The sequence below is a fragment of the Vespa velutina genome, chromosome 8 (assembly GCF_912470025.1).
Source record: "Vespa velutina chromosome 8, iVesVel2.1, whole genome shotgun sequence".
NCBI lineage: Eukaryota > Metazoa > Arthropoda > Insecta > Hymenoptera > Vespidae > Vespa > Vespa velutina.
The window spans coordinates 2,967,787-2,985,867 of NC_062195.1; the positions used below are offsets into that span (position 1 = coordinate 2,967,787).

Sequence of the window (18,081 nt, forward strand, 5' to 3'; positions counted from 1 at the left end):
CCTTCATTGACAAAGATATAACGTCACGATATACGAGAACAATCTTCTCTTTGTGTCCCTATTAAAATACGTTCATCGTTCGATATGTCTTAAATTAATATTTTTCCAAAATTTTAACCCGTATAAATTTATCGATGTTCATTGTACTTTTATATATATATATATATATATTTATTTATTTATTTATTTATTTATTTATTTTCAGCTTTTACATTTGAAGTCAAATAAGTTTTTGACTGTTAACAAGAGATTACCGGCGCTTCTTGAAAAGAACGCAATGAGAGTATATCTAGATGCAAATGGGAATGAGGGTTCTTGGCTTTACATAATGCCATTTTATAAATTGCGAAGTGACGGAGATAGCGTAGTAGTTGGTGATAAGGTGATATTAGAACCGGTGAATGCTGGAAGACAAGGACTTCACGTAGCGGCCAATTACGAGCTCAGCGATAATCCTGGATGTAAAGAAGTGAATGTTGTTAATTCGTCAACATCCTGGAAAGTGACACTTTTTATGGAGCATAGAGAGAACCAAGAGGAGATACTTAAGGGCGGCGATGTCGTTAGGCTCTTTCATGCCGAGCAGGAAAAATTTTTAACGATGGACGAATATAAAAAGAAGCAACACGTTTTTCTTAGGACAACAGGAAGGACTAGTGCGACTGCTGCTACTAGTAGTAAAGCATTATGGGAAGTTGAAGTCGTTCAACATGATCCCTGCAGGGGTGGAGCAGGACATTGGAATTCTCTTTTCAGATTCAAGCATTTAGCAACGGGTCAATATCTTGCCGCTGAGATTGACACAGACGAGCCTTATGAGACAAATAATAGCAAGCGTGGTAAGATACGAATGTTATTCATGGAATCGTTGAAAATCTCAAAGAAATATTTATCATAGACATTCATAGAGATTATAATAACGATGTTCTTTTTTTTACTTAATAGATCCTGCTGTTCAAGTTTATAGATTGGTTTCAGTACCACACAGCAACGAGATTAGTTCTTTATTCGAATTAGATCCAACCACATTAACGAGGGGTGATAGTTTAGTACCTCAATCTTCCTTCGTTAGGTTACACCATATATGTACAAATACGTGGGTTCACTCGACCAGCGTACCGATTGACAAAGATGATGAAAAGCCAGTAATGTCAAAGGTATTGCATCGCATATATATATATATATATATATATATATATATATATATATATATAATTTTTCATTTATTATTTTATATGAGTCTCAACATCGTCCATAATTTTGAATGTTAACAAATTATTTCTCATTTGTAAGGTTGGTTGTGCGTTAAACAAAGAAGACAAAGAGGCTTTTGCATTGAGATCTGTATCACCGGTAGAGGTACGAGATTTAGATTTTGCAAATGATGCCTGTAAAGTATTGGCATCTATAAATTGTAAATTGGAGAAGGGTACGATTTCTCATAATGAACGGAGGGCCGTAACTAGTTTATTGCAAGATATAGTTTATTTTATTGCGGGATTAGAAAACGAGCAAAATAAATCCGAGGCTTTGGAGTTAATCGTAACGAATGCGGTTAGAGACCGACAAAAATTACTCCGAGAACAATATATTCTGGGTCAATTATTTAAGATACTTCAGGTATTGTAATATTATCAGAGTATCAAATATAATGTGTTTGTGTAAGGCTGTATGTGCTAAGAAATAAGAATTTCAGGCACCATTTTTAGAGTCGGCCGAGGGTGAGGGACCATTTCTTAGAATAGAAGAACTTAATGATCCAAGACATGCACCGTACAAATATATGTTTCGATTGTGTTATCGTATACTTAGACTGTCCCAACAAGATTACAGGAAAAATCAGGTACATTTAGAACGTCAATTAGGAAAAATTGTTTATTTTGATTATTCATATATTTATGATATTTAATTAAAACGTTTGTTCTTAGGAATATATTGCCAAACATTTTGCTTTCATGCAAAAGCAAATTGGATATGATATTTTGGCAGAGGACACGATCACAGCGCTTTTACACAATAATCGAAAATTATTAGAAAAGCATATTACAGCAGCCGAGATCGAAACGTTCGTAGGTCTTGTAAGAAAAAATATGCACAATTGGGAATCCAGATTTTTAGATTACTTGTCGGATTTATGTATTTCCAATAAGAAAGCTATTGCAGTAACACAAGAATTGATATGTAAAAGTGTACTCAGTGAAAAAAATAAAGATATTTTGTTAGAGACCAGGCAAGAGAAATTGTTCATTTAATTTATATTTATATAATTAATTTAATGATAATAGATATATGAAGGAAATTTTGTTTCTTATAGGATGATGAAGGTTAAAACTGAAATGAAAATGATTGATCAAAAGCAAGACAATGACGAGTCTCAAGTAATCGTTAAAGAAAAAGATGAAGTATATCTTTTTTGGAACAATGCAACGGTTTGTAATTTTTATTGTTTGTAATTTATATAATGCGTAGAAACGTATATTGTTTATTTATTAATTTACATTATAGAAATCAAAGTCCTTATGCGAGCTATCGAAGAACGCTAAGCTGGGTAATTTACTGGGACCAGCAATTTTGGATTATTACAGACATCAATTGAACTTATTTAGCAATATGTGTCTTAACAGGCAATATTTAGCGCTTAACAATTTATCAACGCATTTGGATATAGATCTCATACTTAAGTGGGTTTATTAGCGTCTATTGTAATTATTCGATGATTACATGGAATTATAATTTTTTTTTTTTTTTTTTTTTTCATAATTGTGAACTTCTTTTAGATGCATGGAAGATGAAAATGTACCGTATGAATTACGTGCCTCATTTAGTCGACTTATGTTACATCTTCACGTGGATAGAGATCCACAAGAACAAGTGACACCAGTGAAGTATGCCCGTCTTTGGTCCGAAATTCCATTAAAAATGAGCATTAATGAGTACGTGATGAAATTAAGATGTTTATTTATATTGATTTTAATTTTTTTTTTTTTTTTTTTTTTTTCTTTTGATATTTGTTTATCACAAATTCTTAAATATTTTAGTTATGATACAAATAAAATGCCCGACGAAAATAAAGAAGCTGTTCGCGTAAAATTTAGTTCGACAATAAAATTCGTGGAAGATTATCTCTGCAATGTTGTTGCAAAGATGTGGTCTTTTGCAGATCAAGAACAAAATAAACTTACGTTTGAGGTAAATAAAATTCAATTTATTTGTGACATATTTCTTGTCTATAATAATAAAAATTATTAAATAATTATGTGCATTTTAGTAATATAATAAATTGTTCTTTTTTTTTTTTTATCTCTTTCACAGGTGGTTAAATTAGCACGCGATTTAATTTATTTTGGATTCTACAGTTTTAACGATCTGTTAAGATTAACTAAAACATTATTAAGTATCTTAGATTGTGTCTCTGAAAATGATTTCATTGATGGGAAAATACCAACTGGAGAAATTGACTGTAAGTTTATTTATATATTATAAATGTATTATTGTAATATATTTAACATAATTTATATGAGATCGGTATTTGAATTATATAATTTTTTATCAATAATCCTTACTCCCTTATAAATTTTAATTGTATTTTCCTGTATTATTTGCATGACTGTAAATTTGATATTTTAATTGATATTTCATGAAACCTTAACATACAATTGTATATATTATCCCCTTAATCATCCTTTTGTTTCTGTAATGTATTATCCAATAATATATGTAACTAACTACCTGATTTTCTGAATATTTCTTAGCTGAGTCTATGGATTCTGAAGAGGCAGGTAATATTCTATTAGGTCCTATAAAATGATAATTAATGTATACATAATAATCATTCTGTTTATTAATAGATTATAGATATATTCGGCCGTTATATTTACACGTGTGTTATTAAATGTATTGTAATGTGTTAATTGTTATCGATAAAATGAAATTAATTTATTAATAAATTATACAATAAAAATTTTCTATATTAAATAACATTACCGTGTATTTTAATAGCCGAAGGAGGAGTTCTCAGATGTATTGGAGATATGGGCGCTGTGATGACAAGTTTAACTTTAGGACCGGCTGGACAAGTATTGGCTGGAAGCACATCTCCAAGGCCAAAGATTACTTCAAAGAAAGAATATCCCTTGGTGATGGACACCAAATTAAAAATAATTGAAATACTTCAGTTTATTCTCGACGTTCGATTGGATTATAGAATTTCTTGTTTATTGAGCATTTTCAAACAAGAATTTGATGAAACTGAAAAAGCTTCTGGTCAAGACTTAAGTCAACTTTGTCAAAAAACCATTGATTTGGAATCCATTGGAACACAAGCCGAAGGGATCTTTGGAAGCAGGTAAATTTTATTATATTTTAATGATAAATCTAATAAATTAATTATTAAAAAAAAAATATATTATTTAGTGAAGAATGTGTGGCATTGGATCTAGATGGTCTAGGTGGAAGAACATTTTTACGCGTTTTACTTCATTTAGCAATGCACGATTATCCACCTTTGGTATCTGGAGCTTTGCATTTATTATTTAGACATTTTAGCCAAAGGCAAGAAGTATTGCAAGCATTTAAACAGGTTCGTCACTTGAATATAATGTGAAATAATTTAATGTTTTATTAGGACTTTTTATTATAATCAATTTATTGCCATTTCGATTGTTAGGTACAACTTTTAGTCTCAGATAGCGATGTTGAATCTTACAAGCAAATTAAGGCAGATTTAGATGTTTTACGTCAATCGGTTGAGAAATCTGAACTTTGGGTGTACAAGTCAAAAGCTACAGAAGAACACGGAAATAAAAAGAAAAAAAGTAAAGAAGACGAAGAGGACTCTTCAACCCCTCGTAAAGCACCACCGCAATTGTCTACGTCCGATAAAAAAGGTTTCTTTGTTATATCGTTTACATTAAAATAATCCTTTTATGATTAAGTTAAGTTTTTAATTTAAATGCGTTATTAAAGGATCAGCGATAGATTTGGATATTGGTCCGCCATTAAGCGTGGATCAAGCTGAGGAATATAAAAAAATTCAACAAATATTAATACGAATGAATAAACTCTGTATCCAAACAATACCAGGTGGACAAGTAAAGCCACGTAAACACGAGCAAAGACTTTTGCGAAATGTTGGTGTCCATACTGTTGTATTAGATTTATTGCAAGTACCTTTTGACGATAAAGAAGATGTTAGAATGAATGAGCTAATGCGTTTGGCACATGATTTCTTGCAAAACTTTTGTCTGGGCAATCAACAGAATCAGGTTTTGTTGCACAAACAATTAGATCTATTTTTAAATCCTGGTATACGAGAGGCACAAACAGTATGTAGTATTTTTCAAGACAATTCTACTCTTTGCAATGAAGTGAGTGTTAAAGTGATTCAACACTTTGTTCATTGCATAGAGACACATGGGAAACATGTGCAATATTTAAGATTTCTTCAAACTATCGTGAAAGCGGAAAATCAGTTTATAAGAAAGTGTCAAGAAATGGTGATGCAAGAGGTGAGCTATATATAATATTTATTTAATCGCAATGAGATATTTTAATACTAGCATAATAATTTTATTTTCTTAGCTTGTTCAAGCTGGAGAAGACGTTTTGGTTTTTTATAATGACAGAGCTTCGTTTAATCAATTTGTGGAAATGATGCGATCTGAAAGGCACAGAATGGATGAAAGTAGTCCACTTAAGTAATTGAAATAAAATTTAGTTTATTTAATGGAATTTATTTTCAAATAGAATGGAAATACCTTCAATGACATTTTTATCATTTAAATTTTAGATATCACGTTGAATTGGTAAAGTTATTAGCTTGTTGTACTATGGGTAAAAATGTTAATACTGAAATCAAATGTCATAGTCTTTTACCATTAGATGATATTGTTGCTATGGTATCACATCCAGATTGTATACCAGAGGTAATAACAATAATATGTATATGTTAGGTACATTTTCAGTTATAGTTATTTAATATTTAATATTCATTATAACACAACATACATATATATATATATATATATGTATATTTCAATAGGTGAAGGAAGCTTACATCAATTTCCTTAATCATTGTTACATAGATACTGAAGTAGAAATGAAAGAAATATATAATTCGAATCATATGTGGTCCTTATTTGAAAAGTCATTCATTGTAGATATGACATTGATTGCAACACCTAAAAGTGATCAACAAGATGCAGATATTGCTTTAGAAAATTATGTGACAAGCTGTTTAATGAATATCATTACTACATTCTTCAGCAGTCCATTTTCTGATCAGAGTACAACAGTCCAGGTAGTGTATTTTTATTTTTTTTTTATAACAAAATAAAACTTTCTTATGGTTTATTATTATTTTATTTATTATTCTCTATATTTTTTCATTGTTTATTCGGATATATATATATATTCAATTTTTAATTTTTTTTTTTTGTTATATATACTGTAAAATAAAATTGTTGTGCCTATTTTCAAATATATATAATCTTTTTTATACAGTAATATATCAAATATTTCATGTTTTAAATCATATCGAAAATTTGTGTGAATCATTTTTTTTTTCTTTTTTTTTTCTTTTATAAACTTATTCTGTTTAAATCAATATATATATATATATATATATATACAGCACAAAAAATATTTCTTCGAAATAATGGCACATTTTATTTACGCTGTTTATAATTGATTTGTTAATGTATAAAATCGTTTCCCTATGTTTTAAATATATCAATTAAAAGACTAAACAGCAAGAATGGCTTTCAAATTTAGTCATCTTCGCGTAAAAAAAAAAAAAAAAAAAAAAAAAAAAGTTTCTGGGTATTTAATGAATTATGTAAATGCATGTGCTTATGACAACTCAGGATATTTAATACTAATTGAATTTAGTAAGCAATCAACCAATTATAATACATTGGAGTCGGTACAAACAATTAGCAATGAATAATAGTGCTACAAGTTTCATGGGTGTTACACTATACTAGAGAATTAGTATTTCAGCGATCTCATTCTATTATAGTAGTTTCAAGAATATTGTATTGTATTATGTTTTTATTTTATGTTTCATTATATGACTGAAGTTCTTCGAAAATGAGGTAATTGTAGCAATAAATATCAATGAATTCTAGATTTAGAAGTACAACTTTGATTGGATTGCTAGTATTATATTAAATATGTAAATATAAAATAGATATAAACGCAAATGAATTTTTATCGAAGGAAAGAAATTTAGATAATGATAAAAAACAATTATATAGAAATAATGTAAATATATAATATTGTTAGGTAATTTTTGTTTTCAGGAATAAAAAAAACAGGATGATAGAACAAGTTAGAGAAGATAGATTCATTTAAGAAATACATTTTGAATTAGCCATAAAAAATAAATATACATATTCATTTTATATCATAATCTATGCTTTGCATGTTACATACACTAACCATTCATTCATCAACCAAGTACATATCATAGGCACATTGAAGATGTTATTTAACTCAGAATCATTTCTTTTAATTTTTCCTTTTCCTTTTTCTTTCTTTTCTTTTTTTTTCTTTTTTTTTTTTTCTAAATATTTTTCATCCTCTTTTTCTCTCTCTCCATTTTTATCATTTTTTTCATTTCTCCATTTTTTTTTTTTTTTATAATTTTTATCATTAACTTTGAATTGAACTTCAATTAGTAATTATTTTTAATTAATATTTCGAATTTATAGGAATACGTAGTAGTATATCATCAAATTCGCATTATCCATTTTATGTAATATAAAATACAATAGTAGACTGATATAATATATATGATGACATCATTAATATTATTTGATATGTGCTTGGTCATTATTGATTGCACCAGCGGCATGTTCTGTGTTTTTGGCATGCAATACCTGGCCTTCTTGAATCAACAACATGGGTTTACTGGGTCTATGTGCTGGGTCTGTAATGGTGGTGGGTTGATTTACTAATAGAAACAACTGCACGAGGCTAGACTTTATTGGAGCATCAAGGAATGTGACCGGAATATTGACAATAATCTTGCAAGTTATGTGAGTATTAATAGTAGAGTGCTGTCTTGGCCTAAGAACACAAGAATTGTACAAACACACTCCCATTACTTATATGATTAGTTTTAAAAAACAATATAGAATATATTTCAAAGAATAATATAAATGCATTTGTTTCTGATAGAAAATACTCTTTCGTTGCATATCCTTGTATAAAGAATAAAATATTAAAAGTAAAAAAAAAATTTTTTTTTCTTAAAGACAGATAATAAATTTTAATATATTTATGTACACTTATAAAATTATTTAGAAAGTTCATTGAATAATGTAAAATTATCTTGACAAGGGCCATTATTAATAATTTATTAATAACAACTATATTAATAAATATTGGCTTATATAGTCTTGATATTCTTAATAATAATTACAAGTCTTGTAATACTATTAAGATAGTATCTATAAATATGCAGTTTGTTTTTACAATTAGTAACATTGACAAGTAATGTTTGTAATTGACAGCATGAGTTTCAAAATGGGTATAGTATTTAATATATATATATATATACACATATATGTACATATTTTATGCAACAAAGAGTTTCAGTGTACTATTAAAACTACATTTTATACTCTTTATTATAAATTTTACAAAATTATATGTACACTATAATTACAGTTTATACTTAAAAACAAATAACACACATTAATACAATAAAAGCACTCACATGGTATTTATTCAATTTTTTCTCATTTTGTTTGTTATTTATATTAAAAATTTTGTCTCAAAAATTGTTTAGAAAACAATTAATTGTTTCTTTTTTTTTTTTTTTTTTTGTTAATTATTAGACCCGACAGCCTATATTTGTCCAGTTACTTCATGCAGCATTTAAAGTATCACAATGTATATGGTTGAATGCAGGACAAAGATTCAATGTAGAAAATTGTATAAGAACTTTATCCGACGTTGGTAAGTTGTAAAAGTATAATAAAAAATTTATATGATTATTTAATAATTATTTAAATTATTATATATGGTTGAATAATATTTTACATTTGAAATTTAAGCTAAGGGAAGAGGTATTGCCATTCCTACTGATTTGGAAAGTCAAGTTGCATCTATGTTTAATAAAGCAGCGATGCTTAGCAGGCAAACAAGTAAATGGCTTCAAGCTGCTAAACAACCGAAAATAGAACGTACTCAAAGTCAGGTGATTATAGAAAAATTAAAAATATTATATATTCAAATATTTCTTGTGCATTCATGATGTTATAATAAGTTTCCTTAAATGTATAGAGTGATATGCTTTTGATGGACAGCTGTAAAGATGAGGTAAAAGTTGTTCAAAACTCATAGCATTAATTTGAATCCTTAGATTCCTATGTATATTCTTGAAATAATAGTACATTAAATAAATTAATATATATATATATATATATATATATATATATCATATATATATATATGATATATAATATATATACATATAATTTTCAGTAATGAGATATATATTAGTAAGAGTCATTTGTACAAATTGTAATTTGCTCTATACAAAAATTAAATTACATTACCTTAGTCTCACATAATATAATACATTTATAGAAAAATCGTGATAAAAATAATATCCTTTTATGCCTGAATTATATTTATAACTGTATAGTCTTTTTTTTCTTCTTAGCTGATGCGCCTGGATCGTAGTATTATAGAAGGTTTACAAGACATAGTATGTTTATTGGAAGAACAACTTAAACCATTGGTACAATCAGAATTGTCCTTGTTGGTTGATATTCTCTATCGACCGGAACTATTATTTCCAGCAGCAACTGAAGCTAGAAAACGATGTGGAAATGGTGGATTTATTAGGAGGTAATATTTTTTTTAAGTATTATCACTTTCATAATTTGCAATGATAAAGCACCGTTATAGATTTAATCATATTTGTATTTTAGATTGATCAAGCATACCGAAAAATTACTCGAAGAAAAAGAAGAAAAATTATGTGTAAAGGTATTAAAAACACTTCGAGAAATGATGGCGATTGATCCTGAATACGGGGAAAAAGTAAGTTTCGTAATTTCTTTTTTGCACGAAATACGAGTTATAGAAATCATTTAAATATAAGGAATAATAAAACTCATAACATTAAGCAATTGGATATTCAGTATAGTTAATGAAAATCTGTTTAGCTTGATCTTTTTTAAATTGCACTCTAGCTTTACAGAAAACTGAATGTCCAATTAATCATTGCACTTTAGATGACCAATACACAAGTAGATATTTTTTATTTGCTAATATAACGCGAGAAAAAAAAAAAAAAAAAAAAAAAAAGAAAAAAGAAAAAAAAAAGAAAAAAAAAAAGAGAAAAAACGTTAATAAGCTTTCTGAATATGCCATACAAAGTGTTACAATCCTTGGGTGAGTATATCTCGTAGAATAGATATGTAGGTAAAGATGTTTTCACGCTGCGAACGAAGAATGAAGATATTTTGGAACATGCAGATTCAGAAAAGAAGACCGAATCTCAACTTGGAACAGATTCCAATGATCAATGTGATCGTCATATGACACAGGAAGAGCGGGTAAAAATTAGTGTAGATAGAAACGGTATTTTAAGGGCACAACGTATATAATAAATCGTTATAATAATTGATTTCTATATAATAGATATATATAAAAATACATTGTGAACAATTAAAACACATTGTGAACAAACAAAATAATATATTTATTAAAGCATATTCAGATTTATTAAAAAGTATCATTTTTATTAATGAGTACTTTATAATTCTGCAAGAATAATTAAATGATTTATACGAATATAAAATATAAATTTTATATTTAAAATAAGTATTCGCGTTAAGATATAGAATAATAATGTACGTTGTGTAGAATATTTTTCTGCACGTGCTCGATTTAATTTTGCATGTTACTATTTAATATGCTATTACTATTACAATTAGCGTTTTCATCACACTATATTATTACATTCACGTTTGCATTGATTCATTTAACTAAATAAATATTAGCATTGATGTCATAAAACAAACAAACAAAAATTGTTAATAAAAATAATCGAAAAAAAAAAAGTGACACCTGTATATTTACTCCGTTTAGTATATTAATTCATTTGCTGTTTTCCATTTATGCTTTTCTCAAAAGGTATATATATACATATACATATATATATATATATATGTATATATGTATACATACATAAATATATATATGTATACATATATTTAACATAGTTAGATATAGATGTGTAAATATGTATGGATTGAAAAGTTGATGTACCAATACAGAAGTAGATATCAAGTTTTTTCTTGAAATATTATAGTTAAAATAATTACTATGGAAAATTATTATTATATAAGAGGTAATATATTATGTTATATTAGATAAACCACTTATCAGGACTATTTTTCAAAAATTCTTTTTCTTATTTGAAATTACGGATTTCTGTGTTTATAATATTTGATTTTGTAGAATAATAGTTTGTAAAATATAATACACATAATATTTATCAATTATTTTTTTTAATCATAATCTGTCTATATAAGTGGTCTGCATCGTGCATAATTAGAAGTATGAATATTACGAGATAAAAAAAGAGTGTATATAAATAGTAATGTATAAATTATTGCATTTTTTAGTGATACCAATTGTAATCTTTTTTTTTTTTTTTTGATGATATTCTCTTCATGCATTTTTTAAATTGTTATGAACTTTTATAATAGTTCTTCTTCTTTCCTTTTTTTTTTTTTTTGATTCCTCTAGTAGATTGATAAGAAAGAAAGAAAGAAAAAAAAAATCGGAACAATTCTCTATTTTATTATTCGTACAGTAATTCCTGACAACGAAGCACAATTTTTTGTTTTTTTTTTTTTTTTGTTTTTCTATATTGCATCCGATATATGAATGTAAATAAATATATTGTTTATACAGGCATTCTATTAATGGCACACATATTTATCCTTATTCAATGCACTGTGAATGTAAATACACACACATTTTACAATATTTATTGAGAATATTATTAGATGTACATTTTTTGAGATAAAGTTTTAATAACGTAGCGCAATTGTATTGGTACATCATTTTAATGAAATTACTGTTATCTGTATCGTTATAAATATCCATTCCTTTTCTACAGGGGGATGCATTAAGGCATAATTTATTGACACGTTACTTCGGGAAGACATTTATTCAGAAGCCTGAAAATGTTGAAATTGGAGTATCCTGTACAATGGCTGTAACTCATGGGCCAGGAGGTGATGAAAAAAAAAAAAAAAAAAAAGAAAAAAAAGAAAAAAAAAGATAAAGAAAAATATTTTTATATTTAACATAATGATGCATTTCAATATTATACTAATGTGATATATTAATTTGTATATATTTATATAGCTAAGATGTTAAGTCGTGCAGGAAGGACTTTGCATGAAGTTCAAAGCCATTTAGACAAGGAAGGTGCTTCAGATTTGGTTGTAGAACTTGTTATTAAAAGTGTACACTCTCCTAGTATATTTGTTGAAGTTGTTGAATTAGGAATTGCACTTTTGGAAGGTGGCAATCCGATTATACAAAAAAGTGTATTCAATAAATTGATGGGTGGTGATTTAAGTCAATCATTTTTCAAGGTATCCATTTGATATTTACATTTCGTTATAACGTTATGGTTAATTAGATTGGACAATAAAAATCTCTGTTTAATTTGTAATTTTTTAATTAAGGTTTTTTATGATAAAATGAAAGATGCGCAACAGGAGATTAAGTCAACCGTGACGGTGAATACATCCGATATAACGGCAAAAACTAATGAGGATAAGGAACCAAATAAGGAAATAGATAAAATATCAAGAAAACGTGCAACAGGTAAATTGTTATATTTTATTATTATTATATATGGATTATAATATGTAAATATTTAATATCGTGTAAAATATTATTATATACTTTTAGGTAAGCTTAATGGAATCGTTTGTACCGATGATTTACGAGATGATTTAAATACAACTACGATGACTAATGCTCAAGTATATGGGAACACGCGTAATCTTGTACCTGGGGAAGATGTAACAAATAATGCAGTGGAAGAAATGATCGGTGACAAATTGGAAAGAACACGCGCTGAGCCTACGCCTGGCGTTGAAAAGGATGACACTCAGCTTAGCGTAAAAGTATTAGTAATGCAACCAATCTTACGTTTTTTACAATTATTGTGCGAAAATCATAATCATAATCTTCAGGTAATTCAATATAAGTAAAGTATAATATATGTTCTTTTTTTTTATTCTTTTTTTCTTTTTTCTTTTTTTTTAAGATTAAATCTTAACAATACTTTTATTATATTCAGAATTTTCTTCGGAATCAAAACAATAAAACCAATTTTAATTTGGTATCCGAAACTCTAATGTTTCTTGATTGTATTTGCGGCTCGACAACCGGTGGATTAGGCTTACTTGGATTATATATTAATGAAAATAATGTTGCATTAATTAATCAAACTTTGGAAACATTGACAGAATATTGTCAAGGACCTTGCCATGATAATCAGAATTGTATTGCAATACACGAGTCTAATGGTTTAGATATTATAACGGCTTTGATATTGAATGATATTAATCCTTTGGGTAAAACTAGAATGGATTTGGTATTGGAACTGAAAAATAATGCAAGTAAATTGTTATTGGCTATTATGGAAAGTAGAGGTGACAGCGAGAACGCTGAAAGAATATTGTACAACATGAATCCAAAGCAATTAGTTGATGTGGCATGTAGAGCATTTCATCAAGAATCATTGGATGATGTAACTGATATTGATGATTCATCGACTAATGGAGAGGAAGGAGTATCTCCTAAAGAGGTAAAACAATGTGACATTAAAATGTAATCCGTCGTTCGTTATTTGTCATATTATTAAAATGCTTTTTTTTTCTTTTTTTTTTTTTTTTTTTTCTTTTTTCTTTTTTTACAGGTCGGCCATAATATTTATATCTTATGTCATCAATTGGCTCAACATAATAAAGAGTTAGCAACTATGTTAAGGCCGTCAGAAGAAAATAATGCAGATCCTAAAATCAATAAAGCATTGCAATATTATGCATCGCATACAGCTCAAATTGAAGTACATTAGATATTATTATATTTTCAAATGTTAATATCGTATATAAATTTAAATGATTAATATTTTATTTCAGATTGTTAGGCATGATAGAACATTAGAACAAATAGTTTTTCCTATACCAGAAATATGCGAACTTATTACCGTTGATACGAAGATTAAAGTGTTACATACCACTGAACGTGATGATCAAGGATCGAAAGTATCAGATTTCTTTGAAAGAACGGAGGATATGTTTAATGAAATGAAATGGCAAAAGAAACTTAGAGGACAGCCAGTATTATTTTGGATGAGCAGTTACATGTCATTGTGGAGTAATATTTTATTTAACTGTGCTGTCCTTATAAACTTAATTGTAGCTTTCTTCTATCCATTTGTAGATTCTGTACCAAGTAAGTTTCACATATAAATATAATAATTCAATGGAAGGATAGAGATACTGTGAAAAAAAGTATATTGTTAATATTAAATGTATATATATATATATATATATATGTATATTTTCTTTTTTTTTTTTAATTTTATAGAACTCGGTTCTCATTTGTCAGCTCTTATTTGGGCTGTAATGCTTTCATCTGCAGCTATTGTCATTACATTACCACGGGAATCGGGTATACGTACGTTAGTTGCGTCAACAATTTTACGATTAATATTTTCTATAGGACCAGAACCAACTTTATGGTTACTTGGATTTGTTACGGTACGAAATATCATTATAATTCCTTTTAATTTGGATATTAATTTAAATTCGTTAATTTATTATTTTCTTTTTTTTTTCTTTTTTTTTCTTTTTTTTTTTTTTTTTTATACATATCCTATTCTTTTTTTTTCCAGATCGTTTTAAAGATCATTCACCTAATAAGTATTATAGGAAATCAGGGGACACTAACTAAAAGTTTAGAACAAATAATAACAAATGGTGAAATATTATATCATGCATCATATTTAATATTTTGTGTATTAGGACTTTTGATGCATCCATTTTTCTATTCGGTTTTGGTAAGCGTTTGAAAAGCAAAATAAACAAAGTACATTATATGTTTTGTGTATTTGTAAGTATAAAAATGTAATTCTTGTTTTTTTTTTCTTTTTTTTTCTTTTTCCTCCATCCAGCTTTTCGATGTGGTTTATCGAGAGGAAACATTGCTCAATGTAATAAGATCTGTAACGAGAAACGGAAGATCTATCATACTCACTGCTGTATTGGCTTTGATTTTAGTTTATATGTTTTCTATTATTGGATTTATGTTCTTTAAAGATGATTTTCTGGTCAGCGTTGATGAAGAAATTATTCGTAAGTATATATTTCTAATGTTTTTGAATGAATCCCGGTCATAATTATTAACGTAAAAAGTATAGTAAATATATACATTGATTTGAATTTTTTTTTAGCAACATTTGACGATGAAACTATCAATACTTGTAAAATTAGTAATAGTGAAAAGTGTGAACCAACTGAAACGATGTCACGATATATACGTGAAGGTTGGTTATTTATTTCTTTATTTCTTTATTTACTTATTAATTAATTTTTTCGATATAATTTTTTTTTTTTTTTAACGCATTTCAATTATTTTAATATATTAATTTTCTATAATGTCATTTTAGTTAATGAACAAGGAAATAATCAAGATTTGGTTAATATTGGCGGTGAAATAAAAGAACGGGCATGTGATTCATTAGTTATGTGCATTGTTACAACATTGAATCAAGGTTTAAGAAATGGCGGAGGAATAGGTGATGTTTTAAGAGCACCGTCAAGCACAGTAATATCATTTTGTGTTTGTATATAACTGTAATTTTTTTTTAATACTAATATTATAGTTTTAATATGATATGTAAAATATATATGAATTATAGGAACCACTGTTTGTTGCTAGAGTCGTATACGACTTACTATTCTTCTTCATAGTGATAATTATTGTTTTGAATCTCATATTTGGTGTTATCATCGATACGTTTGCTGATCTTAGATCAGAGAAACAACAGAAAGAATTGATTTTAAAGAATACTTGTTTTATTTGCGGTAAGTTTATTATTTAATTACGAATGTATACGTTTAGATATATATATATATATATATCAATTTTTTTTTCATAGGTTTAAATAGATCAGCTTTCGATAATAAAACTGTATCTTTCGAGGAACATGTTAAACATGAACATAATATGTGGCATTACCTTTATTTCATCGTTTTGGTAAAGGTAAAAGATCCAACAGAGTTTACAGGTCCGGAATCATATGTTTATGCAATGGTGAAGGTAATTATTTGTATATGTTATTAAGTATTTGGTTTTTGCTTATTTTTCTTTTTTTCTTAACATTTCATATCTCTTTTAACAGGATAGAAATCTTGATTGGTTTCCACGATTAAGAGCAAAATCTTTAGCTGCTGATGAGGGTGAAGGAGAACAAGTAGAACTGAGAAGTTTACAGTCACAATTAGAAACTACTCAACAATTGGTGAAATGTCTTTCACAGCAACTCACAGAGTTACGTGATCAGGTATATCATTTTTTTTTTATTTACATTATTTATATGATTATTTGTATCGTTATTATTTCTTTCTTTATATTTTCCCATTAGATGACGGAACAAAGAAAGCAAAAACAACGTCTTGGTCTTTTAAATTCTGCATCTCCGCTTTTACACAATATGTAAGCGAAGATTTAAGAAAACGCTACGGATATAATATATATATTAAAAATTTTAAATAAATAATTTAAATTTATACGGAGATCTGTATACACATTATCTGTATAAATTTAAAACTAAATTGCTATATCCTTAGCCGTAGCTGCATTTTATCTTGATATTCTAAAAAGGATACATGTCCATATGTTTCTGGCAAGATTTTAAGGACATTAAAGATCTATAGGTAGGCATCTCGGATTATGCGTACGGTTTTGTTCCTAATTTTGAAGAAAATGATCTATATAATGAAATGATATGACATGGAGATATTAGATATGATGCGCACTTCAGTTTTTTTATTACTATTATTATTATTATTATTATTATTATTATTATTATTATTATTATTATTATTATTATTATTTATCATGCCATCTCAACTTATTATAATTTATATCATTTTGAAGATCTTATGTTCTGATATTAAATCATTCATTTACATTACTTCAAATATCTAAACAATTATTTTTTTTTTCTTTTTTTTCTTTTTTCTTTTTTTTTTTTTTTTCATGGATATACAAATAATGAAAATAATTTAAAATAGCAATTCGTACTTCATGTGATTTAAGAAAAGGATATCGTAAAAAGTATATATATATAAAAAAAAAAAAAAAAATTCTAATTTAAAGATTTATTGTATTAATTTAGTAGAAGTGCAATTAGTATATAAGGAGCTCGATTGACTTAAATGAAGCATTTTAATAGTGGTTTAAAGAAATTTTTATCATTTATGTCAGATCTGTCTATTCAATTGTAGCATTAAATTGAATGTGATTTACTGTTATTGCATTTAGAAAACGAATATATTATATATGAGAATCTAGCATTTTGGCATTTCGAAAAAAGTGAAACTTTCTATTTTGCAAGTGATCGCGACAAATCTATTTCACTTTTGCTTTATGATACATTACATGGTCATTTCGTTAATGTAATTACATTTTTTTTTTTTTTTTTTTTTTTTTTTTTTTTTTTTTTTTTTTTTTTTTTTTTTTTTTTTTTTTTTTTTAACCTTGAAAGTCTATTTCAATGATAATGATATTCTACGATCACTTACAAAACAGACACGTTTCTCCTTTCGATATTTTGTGTATAAAAGTTATATTTATATTTGTAAGCAAACAAATACGAGATGTATTTCAGAGCGATATAAGAGTAGATTTTTATTAAATATTGTATTAGCGCGCACAATTTGTTATGCCTTTCATTTTAAATCAAATATTGTGTAGATCTAAGGGAAAAAAAAAAAAAAAAAAAAAAAAAAAAAAAAAAAA

General features: G+C 27.1%; 1 protein-coding gene across 19 annotated transcripts in view; it reads left to right on the forward strand.

Moving 5' to 3' along the window:
* The window catches only part of LOC124951362 (inositol 1,4,5-trisphosphate receptor), a 36,063-nt gene that overhangs the window by 17,608 nt on the left and 374 nt on the right, over window positions 1-18,081 (forward strand). For 6 of the 19 annotated variants that reach the window (XM_047499684.1, XM_047499680.1, XM_047499679.1 and 3 more), the window contains 41 exons: window positions 206-839; window positions 946-1,157; window positions 1,294-1,620; window positions 1,697-1,843; window positions 1,929-2,230; window positions 2,315-2,429; window positions 2,506-2,681; window positions 2,778-2,933; window positions 3,039-3,189; window positions 3,313-3,460; window positions 3,753-3,779; window positions 4,000-4,345; window positions 4,414-4,579; window positions 4,667-4,886; window positions 4,966-5,507; window positions 5,581-5,696; window positions 5,789-5,924; window positions 6,041-6,298; window positions 7,080-7,094; window positions 7,962-8,039; window positions 8,844-8,964; window positions 9,063-9,205; window positions 9,674-9,861; window positions 9,945-10,056; window positions 10,470-10,574; window positions 12,149-12,266; window positions 12,400-12,632; window positions 12,726-12,867; window positions 12,955-13,241; window positions 13,349-13,858; window positions 13,970-14,119; window positions 14,193-14,508; window positions 14,644-14,816; window positions 14,951-15,115; window positions 15,230-15,410; window positions 15,509-15,601; window positions 15,725-15,897; window positions 15,977-16,142; window positions 16,217-16,377; window positions 16,460-16,621; window positions 16,703-18,081. The exon at window positions 16,703-18,081 is cut by the window's right edge and continues 374 nt beyond it. In XM_047499684.1, coding sequence (XP_047355640.1) covers window positions 206-839; window positions 946-1,157; window positions 1,294-1,620; window positions 1,697-1,843; window positions 1,929-2,230; window positions 2,315-2,429; window positions 2,506-2,681; window positions 2,778-2,933; window positions 3,039-3,189; window positions 3,313-3,460; window positions 3,753-3,779; window positions 4,000-4,345; window positions 4,414-4,579; window positions 4,667-4,886; window positions 4,966-5,507; window positions 5,581-5,696; window positions 5,789-5,924; window positions 6,041-6,298; window positions 7,080-7,094; window positions 7,962-8,039; window positions 8,844-8,964; window positions 9,063-9,205; window positions 9,674-9,861; window positions 9,945-10,056; window positions 10,470-10,574; window positions 12,149-12,266; window positions 12,400-12,632; window positions 12,726-12,867; window positions 12,955-13,241; window positions 13,349-13,858; window positions 13,970-14,119; window positions 14,193-14,508; window positions 14,644-14,816; window positions 14,951-15,115; window positions 15,230-15,410; window positions 15,509-15,601; window positions 15,725-15,897; window positions 15,977-16,142; window positions 16,217-16,377; window positions 16,460-16,621; window positions 16,703-16,777 — 8,046 coding nt within the window. In that variant the 3' untranslated portion in view covers window positions 16,778-18,081. Of the gene's footprint in view, window positions 1-205; window positions 840-945; window positions 1,158-1,293; window positions 1,621-1,696; window positions 1,844-1,928; window positions 2,231-2,314; window positions 2,430-2,505; window positions 2,682-2,777; window positions 2,934-3,038; window positions 3,190-3,312; window positions 3,461-3,752; window positions 3,780-3,999; window positions 4,346-4,413; window positions 4,580-4,666; window positions 4,887-4,965; window positions 5,508-5,580; window positions 5,697-5,788; window positions 5,925-6,040; window positions 6,299-7,079; window positions 7,095-7,961; window positions 8,040-8,843; window positions 8,965-9,062; window positions 9,206-9,673; window positions 9,862-9,944; window positions 10,057-10,469; window positions 10,575-12,148; window positions 12,267-12,399; window positions 12,633-12,725; window positions 12,868-12,954; window positions 13,242-13,348; window positions 13,859-13,969; window positions 14,120-14,192; window positions 14,509-14,643; window positions 14,817-14,950; window positions 15,116-15,229; window positions 15,411-15,508; window positions 15,602-15,724; window positions 15,898-15,976; window positions 16,143-16,216; window positions 16,378-16,459; window positions 16,622-16,702 lie in introns of those variants that run through there. The other 13 variants (XM_047499685.1, XM_047499690.1, XM_047499686.1 and 10 more) reach the window with 13 other exon arrangements.